General features: G+C 41.4%; 1 protein-coding gene across 4 annotated transcripts in view; it reads left to right on the top strand.

Annotated features, from left to right (window-relative positions):
• Positions 1-12,578, top strand: part of COP1 (COP1 E3 ubiquitin ligase) — a 106,903-nt gene that overhangs the window by 26,413 nt on the left and 67,912 nt on the right. For all 4 annotated transcript variants that reach the window (XM_088674845.1, XM_088674846.1, XM_035121329.3 and 1 more), the window contains exons 9-11: positions 325-382; positions 2,574-2,688; positions 3,865-4,000. In XM_088674845.1, the coding sequence (XP_088530971.1) occupies positions 325-382; positions 2,574-2,688; positions 3,865-4,000 (309 nt within the window). The remainder of the gene's footprint in view (positions 1-324; positions 383-2,573; positions 2,689-3,864; positions 4,001-12,578) is intronic.

A 12,578-nucleotide genomic window follows, 5' to 3' on the forward strand; every position in this document is an offset into this window, starting at 1 on the left:
ACCTCCCTTTAAATGCCTTAAGATTTGCTTTCCATGCAGCTTCACATTACTGTGATGATAGCTTGTAGTGAGCTTTAAGCCCCAGTTGCAAGGCAAATGGTTGCTCTTTAAGTGTGAGGAGATGCACTGGAATGCCATTTACTAGCTTCTAGAAAGGTAGAAGAGTAGAGTAGGTAGAAGGTAGACTGAGTAGAGATGTTCTCGGATGACAAATGGTGACACTGTGACTTTTCTGGCTACTAAAGTTGCACATTGGGGGAAATGTATATGGCTTGCACTATATATTTTAACCCCTTATGCATATTATTTTCTTTATTTTTACAGTAGCATTATTGATTCTACAGAATACAGCCAACCTCCTGGATTTAGCAGTACTTCCCAGGTAAGAAAATAATCTTGGCATGTACAAAGATGGGGAAGTTCACCTCCAACAGCTCAATTTGGGAGGGTGATATGGATGTTCTTAAATATTTACGGTGAGGAGCCAAAGCTAGTTTGTAGGTTAAATGCAGAGCATTTAAAGTTTTCAAATATGCTGTTCAGGAGATAATGCTAAACCATAGTTACAAGAATAAGCCTAGTCTCTTCCTAGACTTACACAGTTTTCCCCTCCTCTGATGCAGCTAAAAGGAGAAGTTAATTTTTGATTAGCTACAGCTTGCAGTGCTGTCTATACCCAGACAGTCTTAAATATGGCAAGTGAAAGCATACAAACTTCAAACCATACTTTTTGAAGCTGGTTTGTTTTCCTTATCCATAGTTACAATTAACCACAGTTTAGCTATTTTGGTACCCTTCAAATTTGTTTACCCTGTGGGGCAGAGTGTATATATTTTCTCTCATGGAGCAAATAGATTTGGGGATATTTTCATTGTGAAAACAGTGCAGTGGGAAAGGTTTTGCTTACTACTTATCTAGTGCCCTAATCTTCATCCAGTCTGGGTTTCCCTATTGACCCTTCAGATACTTGCAAGAGATTTGTATATTTCCTGCATTCTGTTTAGCTTGGCCCTAATGAAGTTTTTCTTAATACTTCCTGCTGTATACTGAATACAACTACTTGAGATGGCATGGTAAGCAAGAGAGCGAACAGATCATTGAAGAAAACAAGTTGTGTGATGTGAAGCAGCTTGATTTCATCAAAGATGCATCATGGCAGATTGATCATTTAGTAACAGAGCAGGTTCTTAGTTTTGTTGTAATACAAAGGTACAGTCATACCTTGACATCCAAACGCTTCAACTTCCGAAGTCGACAACCCCCGGAAGGCCTTTTGCTGCACGGGCCCAGTGCGCGCGTTCTGCACATGCGCAGAAGCGCGAAACCACGCTTCGACATCCGAAAACCTCAACTTACGAAGACGGCCGTGGAACTTACTCATCAGTCATTCTTATTAGCGTGTTGATGTTAGTATATGAAATGCAGGGTGGCAAGTCTACAGTCTTGTTAACATTTTTCAAAAATGTAATCATTTTTTGGTTGGTATACATATTTTAGAATTGACATTGGTAATTTGAGTTCTGCATGAGTACCATTATAATTAAGTAGCATGTGACTGCAAAATGAGCTGGGGATGAGTAGGCAGGAAAGATTCTCGCTTTCTAAGAAATGTATAGTTAAGTTATCCATAAATGCCACAGATCTATACATAACTCAGGACTGCCATGGAAATGTGAAGGACCCACAAACTTTATCCTGTCTGATTAAGTTTCGATATTGAAAACTTGAAGCCTTAGCATTGCCTACGCACACCTCCCAATTTTAAATCATATTCTGTTTGTTTAGATCAGGCATCCCCAAACTGTGGCCCTCCAGATGTTTTGGCCCACAGCTCCCATGATCCCTAGCTAACAGGACCAGTGGTCAGGGATGTTGGGAACTGTAGTCCAAAACATCTGGAGGGCCGAAGTTTGGGGATGCCTGGTTTAGATTCACCTCTTGAATTTTGAATTATATTCTGCTTATTTAGACTCATCTGAGTTTAAAATGTTGAGTTGTAAGTGTGCAAGTGTTGTGTTTCTACTAAAAGCTGTATTAGCAAGAAGAAATTGCATAGAAAAATTCAAGAGAGCAATTAATCCTGAAATTTGTATGCTTTGAAGTAGTTCCGTAAGTTGCCTTTGGGGGAAAGGGAGCTCAAGAAGTAATTTCTTGGTCATTTGTTTCCTTGAAAGTGATTAGTGTAAAGACATTCCATTCCCTCCCCCAAACTTGGAGAGCTGGGTGGCATTTCTTTTGTAGTAGTATGACAAGAAATTAGAGAAGTTGCTGTTGTATCATCTGTTCACTGGAATACTGTGATCTTTGATTTGTGTGATATTTCTCTTACAAATCTTATGCCTGAGGCATAAATATAGATCTGTTGTAATTATTAGCTTACTATAAAAAGGATTATAGGTAAAAGACTTCCCATGTGGACCACTGACAAAATCAGAAGCAAATACAAATGTTAACCCTTATTTTGATTCTTAGCCTATCTGAAATGTCTATCTACTGTTCATTCGTTGAGCAGTAGAATCTGCCAAAGGAGTTGCTTCTGAATACAGCCTTTCTCCTCCCCCTCCTTCTTTCAGGCTAAGAAGCAGCCTTGGTATAACAGTACGCTAGCATCAAGGAGGAAGAGGCTTACAGCCCATTTTGAAGATCTGGAGCAATGCTACTTTTCCACCAGGATGACTCGCGTATCAGGTAGAATACCTGTTAGCTACTGAATGGGGTACTTAACTGTGTCTTTACCATCCATCCAGTTACCTGCATTCTCCTGTCCAGCATGGCAATTTGCCACTCACTAAGGTTGATTTCTCTAGGTGACAAAGATAATTGACACCCATTGCCATAATATTGATTTGTTTCTGGTTTGTAGTTTTGTCTGGCCTCCAATTCCTTATTAATTCTCTCAATTGGTTCATATTATTGCCTTCCACACTGCCAACCAGATACAAAGCTTTGTCTTTATTTAATTTGTCCCTGCTTTGTTCCCAAAATTCAGTCTGACTTACTATACAGCATGGCAGACTTCTCTCAGCCCCCACTCACAATTACTTCAGCATAAACCTCTAGTCTTCTCTTTCCTTGACTATTGCAGCTTTTCATTATGAATGATTTTTTATATGTATTTTTTATAACCTACTATGAACCATCTTGAGAAACCATATGGTAGAATAAATTTTAAAACATTCAAAAATAATATATTAATTGCTCTTGTGCCACCTCAGTCCCCTTACCTATGTCTATATCTAAAACTTCACTGCCAACAGCATTCATCTCTTGGGCTCCTCTTTTAAATTCCCTACATAAATTGCTGTCCCTATTTGCAATCAACATAGATTAGTTTTCCTTAACCTCAAAGTTCTCCGTGGCCTTTCCTACTCTGTTTTCATCTGTCCCTGTATTCATGTCTGTCCTGGGAAGTGGTGTATGAATTAGGGTGACTACTTTTTGTGGGGGGTGCTGTAGGGCACCCTGTCATCTGCCCTGCACCACCAATAAGGCTTTCCTTCTCCTCCCTTCCTAAAACGGGACAGGAAGGGTGGAGGTGGAAGAACTTGCTGCCATTGCTGAACCAGCAGCGAAAGTAGTATCTGCTTAGGCTGTGATTCCATCTGGAAAGGATGGGCCTGGCCTCGTGCACTAATAACATCCAGGTTAGATTGCTGTAATGTGATTTGTGTGCACCTGCCTTTTTTGAAGACTATTCAGAAATTAAGTGATGTAGAATTGGGCTGTCAGAATGTTAGTGTGGTTAGGGAAGTCAGAACATGTGTCACTGAATAACGTACCAGTTGCACTAATTGCTGATGCTCCTGAGTGTTCTACCATCTAAAAATCCTATTTTTCCTTCCCCCCCAACTCCTACCTTTGTAGATGACAGCAGAACCTCAAGCCAGTTGGATGAATTTCAGGAGTGTCTATCCAAGTTCACTCGCTACAATTCTGTCCGACCCCTCGCAACACTGTCGTATGCTAGTGACCTCTACAATGGATCCAGCATAGTATCCAGGTAATAAACGTAATGTTGTTGAAATGCTAGAAATTCTACAAAATGGCACTTCATAGGATCAGGCAAAGTTCTTCCTTTGGCCTCAGTATTTTGCCTACATGAATGCTGCCCACAATTTCTCCTTCTTGGTTTCATTCTTAAGCTTTGTAAATCAATGAGTGGGCTTGAAATTAAATTTGCCAAATGAGACACTGGCATTGCAGCAGGAACTTGCTTTGAGTAGAATACTGTAGTTTGGAACGTAATCAATGAAAAGAATGTTGTATGTTTGAATTGAGTTGGGAGGCCAGTGAATATAGGAAGAAACTTGAGCATTTGGAAATATTCAAGAATGTTTAAACCATACAAATGGTTTAAAATGCTGAAATCTTAAAGATGCCATCTGCTCTAATTCCAATCTACCTCACAAGAATATAACAAAAATATAGTTGGTTCAACACATGCTTAACCTGCAGTCAGAAACAGACAGAATTGGCCTGTAGTATGTACTTCAGCTTTTTAAAAAACAGCTCACTGTTTTTTGCCTTTCTTTCCTGTTATGCTGTAAGTAGAGCATTTCCATTAGAATGTCAACTTTATTTTAGAAGAGTAATTTGACAAAGCTTGAAGCTGAGTATCTTGGGAGAGCTTTTTCTCTCTCCATAACGTTCTGAACACCTTGCAGTTGAATTCTTTTAAGATGCTAAATTAGGCATTGGGAAGTAATATGATCAATTTCAGTAATAGCTATGTCTTTGAGGATTCAGGATCTTAAGTGCTGAACCAAACATACTGTTAAAACCAATGAGTATAACTTTCTGATTAGGTGTGAATGTAGACATGATGAAGTTACATTGATAAGAAAATGGTTTAATGCCAACTAAATTATTTTTTGTGAAATCCATAATTTGTCAGTAAGTCGCAGATCCAATTTATGTTGGTTTGCAATTGAATAAATTAGCACTTCCAATTGTAGAAATTCACAAAGATAAGGAAACTTCATAAAGGAAATGGAAGAATAAAAAATGATTGAAAGAGCTTGCCTATCATAAATTTTTGAAGGACATCTTTTTTAAAAATGCTGTGGTGTCCATTACTTAGATATCAAAAACATGTTTGAGAACACTAAATGGACATAATTAAAATTTTAAAATGTCTAGTTTGGTTACAATCTTTACTGTCTATGCACTAGAAATTGTCCAAAAGTTAGACCATATATATATATATATATATATATATATATATATATATATATATATATATATAGTGTTTCCCACCCAAAATAATATTTAAAATATGGCATGATTATAACAGAATATGACCAAATAGCTGGATAGAAAACTAAATGTAAAATAAAATTAAAATTTTAAAAAGGCACATAGAAAATGAAGCAAGTTACATTTGGGACGATAAGTCAGCATGATACTGACTGACAACTCCCATCACCCCTGACCATTTGCTGTGCTGGTTGGGATGGATGCAAGCAGTCCCCCCCCCCCCCCCCCGGCAAGTAACAGGTAGCCACTGTCTGTTCTGCTACCTTCTTTGGGTCAGACTATGAAAGGCCCCATGCTACCTAGAAAAGCTCTACTGGATGACCTGGTGTGGATGTAATGAAAGCAGCAAAAGTATGTCTTCTTGGCCACCTTCACTGTCACTATAAATAGGCTCAATAAATGAGCACCCACTAATTTTGCTTACTTTTACCTGGAGTTTTTCACTACTTGCGCTCTAGCTGTCTCCCCTGTCTGTTTCATTGCCCTCAGCTCTGCTCTACACCAAGGAGCCAGCGAGGCTCTGTCAAGTGGGAAAGGGTACTCTGGCAAGTGTGTCAATGGCTTGGGCCATCTGTATATTCCACAGATCAGGCAGTGTTTCAACAGGAACCCCAGTCATATTAGATGGGACAATTCCCTAGAATCATGTGGAAGCCAACTGGATCCTTGAGCCTTTGAGGGTGCACCATCCTAATAGGTCCCCTTCCTCTGCAGAGAGGGAAAGCTGCTGGACACCTAAAACTCCTCAGGAGGCGATCTAACCATGATAAAAGACTGATGTTAATATCCTTCTACTCTCAGATCACTCTCGTCCTTCCTGGTTGAGAAACCCAGATCCAGGGTGTGGCCTACCATGTGTGTGTGGCCAGTGACATGTTGAGAGAGCCCCATTTTTCTCATGGCTGCCATGAAACCTTCAGCTCCCACAGCAAAGATGTCTGGAAGTCTTCAAGACCCCTTCTAAGACCACCTCTGTCAGCTCAGGCAGCAAGACTGCTGGGCACTGTGGTGGGTGGTAAACCAGCAGAATCCTTAATATGTCCTGATTGCCCAATGCCAAGTACATTCACTCTAGATTCCCACTCAAGCAGGCAGGAAGCTTGGAGAGAGAGAGATGGAATACAGCCCCTCCCTCACCCCAACCCTCAAGACTGATGCTGCATTGAGAACCCGGGTAGGGACAGCTGAGTAAGACCAAACCCACTCTGTTTACCCATCCACAGTGCTATTTTTTCTAGAAAAAGAGATGCTGGAACTGAGTTCCAATAGGTTCTGGCTGAAAAAGGTCCCACCAACCCATGTCTCAGTAATACATACCAGGTCGGCCTCCTCATCCACAATCAAATCATGAATGAGAGAGATATTATGTAAAAGCAACCTGGCATTTTAAAGCAGCGTTCTCAGGCCTGAGGGCTGGCTAACAGAGCAGTCACAATTCCTCTGGCTAGAGATGGGGCTGGCATGTGGCACAACCACAAACTATGTCAAGTTGTGACCAAAAAGGGACTAAGAAGATCAGTATATTAACCGAAAGCACCAATATTGCAAGTGAATCTTTATACATGCATACATACATAATTTTATTTGTATGCCGCCTTTCCATAGTTAGAACCAACTTACAACATAAAAAATCACATAATTGCAAACATAACAAAGTAGTCATAAACAATAAATAAAACATCAAAAATACACAGCCAAATCGAACAATTTTCACATAAATCACAATAAGATCTGAAATAAAGATACAAAAAATATCAATTACAGCAACACCCCCACCCCAACAAAACATTCTAAACAATACTCCATCCCAAGAGTCTGTTCAGCAGCCTCACCTTTGGTAGCTGGAGTCAGTCAGAGTCCTGCTCTCCCAGGCCAGGTGGGAAAAGGCCTGCAAGGCAGGGATCAGGTCTTCCAGGACTCTCAAAAAGGCTTGTACCAGCATGTTCTTCCATTTTTATTTTGAGATCAGAAGATGCATTTGAGAGGAGTTACTATTTCCTATGGAAAAGCTAAATCATAAGGCTCTTCTCTCTCCCCTGCTAAGTTCTGACTACTTCCAGTTTCCCCTATCTGCTGTTATTGCTTTGCTGCTATGATTTCCTTCTGATAACTGCATAGGATTTGGAGTTGCATTGGTCACCCCAGCCAATTTGGAACGATGGAGTAAATGGGATAACATCTGTTACATGCTGCTTTTATTGGCAGCAAACACTTTCAATCCCTTTCAAATAAATTGCAAGAAGAGGCAGGATGCTATTTAATGCTTCTTAACATATTCCCAAAACATACCTTCACCTTTTGTATCAGATCTCACAAGAAGTATAATAACAATATATCATTTAATTAATAGCTGTAGTTTACCAGCCCACAAGGTGGCAACCTCTGTTTACTTTGGAATCAACATTGTATTGTTTGGAATATGAGTTCTGTATCCAGCCTCTCGGTAGAAATTTCATGCTGTTGCAGATCCATAGCACTTTGGCTCAACAAAGGAACATTTGAGGCATTCTTTCTTTCTGAATTTATTCTATGAGCATCTTAGCAAATGTTGATATTAAATAAAGATCAACAATGTGTTTTTTTTTTTAAAAAAAATCAATAGAAATATGCTTCAGGTTTACCTAAAGGTAAAGGGCCCCTGACAGTTAAGTCCAGTCGCAGACGACTCACCGCCGACCTTCTGATCGGCAAGCCCAAGAGGTTCAGTGGTTTAGACCACAGCGCCACCCGCGTCCTCAGGTTTACCTAGAATGATATAAAATCAATATGAAATGTTAGAAAGGTGTGGTGAACACCTTGTATATAAATAGTGGGGGGAAATTGGTCTTAAAAGCTATTTCACACATTACATTTTTGTTGTGTGGATAAAAATATCTGGCTGTACCAAACACATGTATTGTATAGATGGGTCAGGGACCAGAAATTGGCTGAGAGTTCTTACTAGGTGCATTTATGGTGGCGCACACACTTACTATGTCGTGTTTGTAAAACAACTTTTGAACATAAGAGTCTGCACATACAATCTTGGCCTACTGATAACTGAGCACACTGGCAGTCTTCAGAAATTTGATAAATGAGTAAAAATGTCAGCTTATTTGGATAAAGAATCTGCAATGTTTGAATGACAATGATTTTTAGGAATTTATTTAAATAATTGAAGTAGAGATGTGCAAGGGTATGCCAGAATTAAATTATTTCTAAAATTGCACTGGTAACTGATAGACAGGTCCATAACTGGTCTACTGTGATGTCTTTTGATACTAGCAAGTTGTATTTATTGAGGGTGGTTAAGAATATTCTCAGTAGCTGTTAATGTGTGTGGCACAGGAGGTCAAAAGTGTGTGTTTAGGTTGGAGTAATGCAGCCTACAAAGAAGGATAAAAACTCATTGCAAAGCTTTGCAGTGATTTTCAATAAGTGCTTGGCCTCTTCAGCTGTACACATAGTTACTCTTGCATAGGCAAAATGTTAGGATGGCCTAAAGGCTACGTAGCAGAACTTTATTTCAGAGCTTCTCAGAAAACCACAACCTCATTAGTGAGCTAGAGAGAAATACATGTATGGTTTTCCCCTTCTCTTTGCTATGCTTTCTACACTAAGAACTGATTGCTTGAGCTGTGATTGAGGTGTATGCTCTGATGGGATATGGCACCACCACCTTTCTGAAACTAAGCAGATCTAGGTCTGCTCAGTAGTTAGACAGGAGGACTGTTGGAGAACTCTGTGTATGCCATCTTGAGTTCCATAATGAGGGGGGAAATATAGAACATTAAAATTACAACATCGTATGGGTACATTTTTCTGTTTTGGCCTCCATGGTACTGGGAAAGGGTTCCATGTGGGAATAAGGAAGATACGATGGCAGCCTCTTGCCATAGTACTCGAATAACAGACTATGACATGAGCCTTTTCTCTCTCACTTCTGATTTTAACTTCTTCATAATAGGGTAGAAGATGCATGAGAGAAATCCATGTCTCCTCATTCTTCAGGCTCACTTTACTGTGCTTGGCTTGCGACTGGTACAGATTTCCTTGTTTCCATACCTCCTTGTCACTGGAAGTTACAAATTTAAGGGATTAATTATGGAAAATACCTAGAATGCTTGAACTTTTCTTATATTCCTTTCCTCCAGTATTCTTCCTGCGAAGAGACTCTACCTGCCTCTGTTAGCAGTTAGGGCGAGTTCAGAAGTTAGAGCAACCTTTAATTGTTTAAATTGATTTTTAAATGATTTTAAACATTGATTCTGCATATTTCGTATAAATATCAAATAGTTTGATAGAAGTACAGTTGGTGTGCTTTGATCCAAGGGGATTCTGAATTAACGATAGTGTCTTACCTTACATCTTTGCCTTTGATGCTCTGTATTTGGTTGATAGAGGTACCGTATCTAATAATTGGCCGGCCTATTCTATGGTCAGTTATCCTGGTGATAAAAGTGGGGCACTAATACTAAATTAGCTAATCATCTGTCATATGATCTCTAGGGCAGAGGTGAGGAACCTCAGGCCTGTGGGCCAGGCTTGGTCTGTGAAACCAATTCGGGGAGGAAAGAGAGTCCATTGGAAATGAAATATGACACCCTGGATTCTCAAATGTGGGTAGTCCCCACCCACCTGTCAGGGTTGACCTGTGGTGCCAAATAACTCTAGGGCAGTGGTTCTCAAGCAGCGTGCTATGGCACCCTAGGGTGACTTGAATGATGGTCAGAGGTGCCACGAGCAGCACCAGCCCCCATTCCTCCTTCCTTCCCTCCCTCAGATGAAAACAAAACTCGGCTTCCATTCAAAGCCAGTAACTCCCTACTCGAACAGACCAATGAGATGTGCTTCTCTACTTTTTCATGTACAGTGGTACCTCGGTTTAAGAACAACCCTCTTTAAGAACTATTCGGTTTACGAGCTCCGCAAAACCAGAAGTAGTGTCCCGGTTTGCGAACTTTACCTCAGTCTAAGAACGGAATTTGAATGGTGGAAGGGCACTGGCGGCAGGAGGCCTCTTTAGGGAAAGCGCGCCTCAGTTGAATAACTGCTCCGGTTTAAGAATGGACTTCTGGAACAGATTAAGTTCATAAACCGAGGTACCACTGTATCTCTGTGCTATGTGATGTTGGTTGTCTTTGAAAGAGTGCTGCTCGAGTGTGCACCTCTTTAGCCCATCTCTATGATCCCAGCTGCTGAGTCACTGCCAGTTGGGGCTGCTTAGGAATCATCTTTCAGGTTTTTTTTTTATTAGATGGCACCTTACAAAAAGAGCATTGAGCAGGGCGATGAATGACTCATAAGTTTTTAAAAGCCTTTTCAAAGCTGTACTGCTTAAATTTTAATCTTTAATAAAAAGGTTAGGCAAAACCACCAAATGACAAAACAGCCCAAGTTTTTACCAAGTACAGGGGAGTCTGCACTTGTGAACTACTGGCACACATGCTCCCACTCACACACACACTGAAAATGGTGCACAAAAGGGGCAGGGGCGGAACAAGGGAATCTCCATGTGGTAGCCCAGAATGGAACTCCAAAGTAAGTGGGGATTCTCTCGTATCCCTCAGGGGAGCCGCAGAAAGAATGTGGTTGGTCAAAGGAGCTGCGGGCTCAAAAAGGTTGAAAACCTCTGCTCTAGGGGATGCCAGAGTGTAAAGATGGGTAAGGACTCTCCTGAGGAGCCGGCAGGAAGGTCCCTTCCAACTATGGTTCTATGACCCCAGGGCCCATCATATTTCTTTAATGTAGTAAAAGTGGATTTGGGTGTCAGGTCTTTCAGTTCAGAATTCTAATTGATTTCAATAACTTAGTTTGAAATACATGTTTTGCCAGAGCTGTCTTGAAGCATAGCTAGAAGAATACTCTGAAATAACTGTCTTTGGGCCAGAATAAGAGAGACGTTTGAGGTTTAGTAAGAGCACTCTGACTTGACTGTGATAGCACAAGGGTCTACTAAGGACAGGGGTGGGAAACCTGTGGCTCAGGCACTATCAACTCCAGCCGGCATGATCGGGCAGGATAAGAGTTGTAGTCTAACAACATTGGGAGGCTCACAGGTAGGCCTGGACGATGTATCGATACATTGCCTGAAACCGGTTTAAAGTCAAAATCGCGAGAGTGATTTCAGAATTTCAGAGCAGGCAATGTATCGTGAATCCCTGCTTGCCCTCAGCTGCAGTCAGCACTGCATGCTTCAATCCGGAGACCTCAACCAGCCACCTGGTGTTGCCCACTCCCTAACTCCGCAGGCCTAACGCCGACCTCGGGAGTCTGTGTGAGGCTTGCATGCCTGCCAGCACCTTCATTTCTTTCCCTGGCCATGTGAGTGCCGGTGGGCTGCTCCCTCCCTCCCTCACACCAAGCGCTGAGTGGAACGGAGCCGCCTCCTGTGCCTCTCGTGATGCTCTGGAGGGTGGCTCCTGGTAGCCGCCATTTACACAGCGAAAGGCTATTGCTGGGGCAAGCCACAACTGCTGGCTCCTGGTAGGCCGGCGGTGCCTCAGGGCTCCGCAGTGTTATGCCATGTGGCGCCTCTCCACCTGGGTAGTGCCGCCTGTCCAGCCTCGCCAGGAAGTGGCAGAAGCTGATCATGCTGATCATCTACATGGCTGGCAACTGCCTGGTTCTTTCCCACCTACTTTCCCCCTTTCCGACATTGTAATATTTTTGGATATCACGAGGTTAGCTGGTGATATATTACAATGTTTGGAAGCAGATACTGCCCAGCCCTAGTCACAGGTTCCTCAACATTCACCTAGTCCTAGACCATAAAGGTCTAAATGAGACACTGAATTTGTGTGTGTGTGTGTGTGTGTGTGTGTTGACCTGTTTGGAGAAAGAGGGACAAGATCCTGGCAACCTCAAATCTTTAGCTGTTAGCCAAATTTTGTGGACACTGCTTATTTTGTGGACACTGCTTCCAGGGTCTGTTCACCCAGGCTTGCCAATGCTTAGGTGTGAATGGTAGCCTACTGCTTTGACTGCAAAATGGTTCATGCTCAGAGAATGAGTTTTCTGTTAGTATGTAGATACTGACAGTTATGTGCAATGCTGTGTTTGGTGGTAGTTCATTGTGAAGCCCTTGCTTCTAGAATGGTGCCAACTTTATGGGACCTGGTCATTTATGTAGGATTCAGTTGGTAGGACTACACCTCCCCTCCATTCCAGAGTATTGTCTAGATTAATACAATGGCCCTAAAGCATGCTCACACTTCAAAGTATAACATACAATTAACAGAACTGGCTTGGCAATTCTTAAGAGTGTTTGTAATGTCTTCTTGAATTGTTTTCTGGTATTTTGCATCTTGATTGTCAAAACAATAGTCTCATTATGGATTTCC

The sequence above is a fragment of the Zootoca vivipara genome, chromosome 7, assembly GCF_965207765.1.
Source record: "Zootoca vivipara chromosome 7, rZooViv2.hap1.1, whole genome shotgun sequence".
NCBI lineage: Eukaryota > Metazoa > Chordata > Lepidosauria > Squamata > Lacertidae > Zootoca > Zootoca vivipara.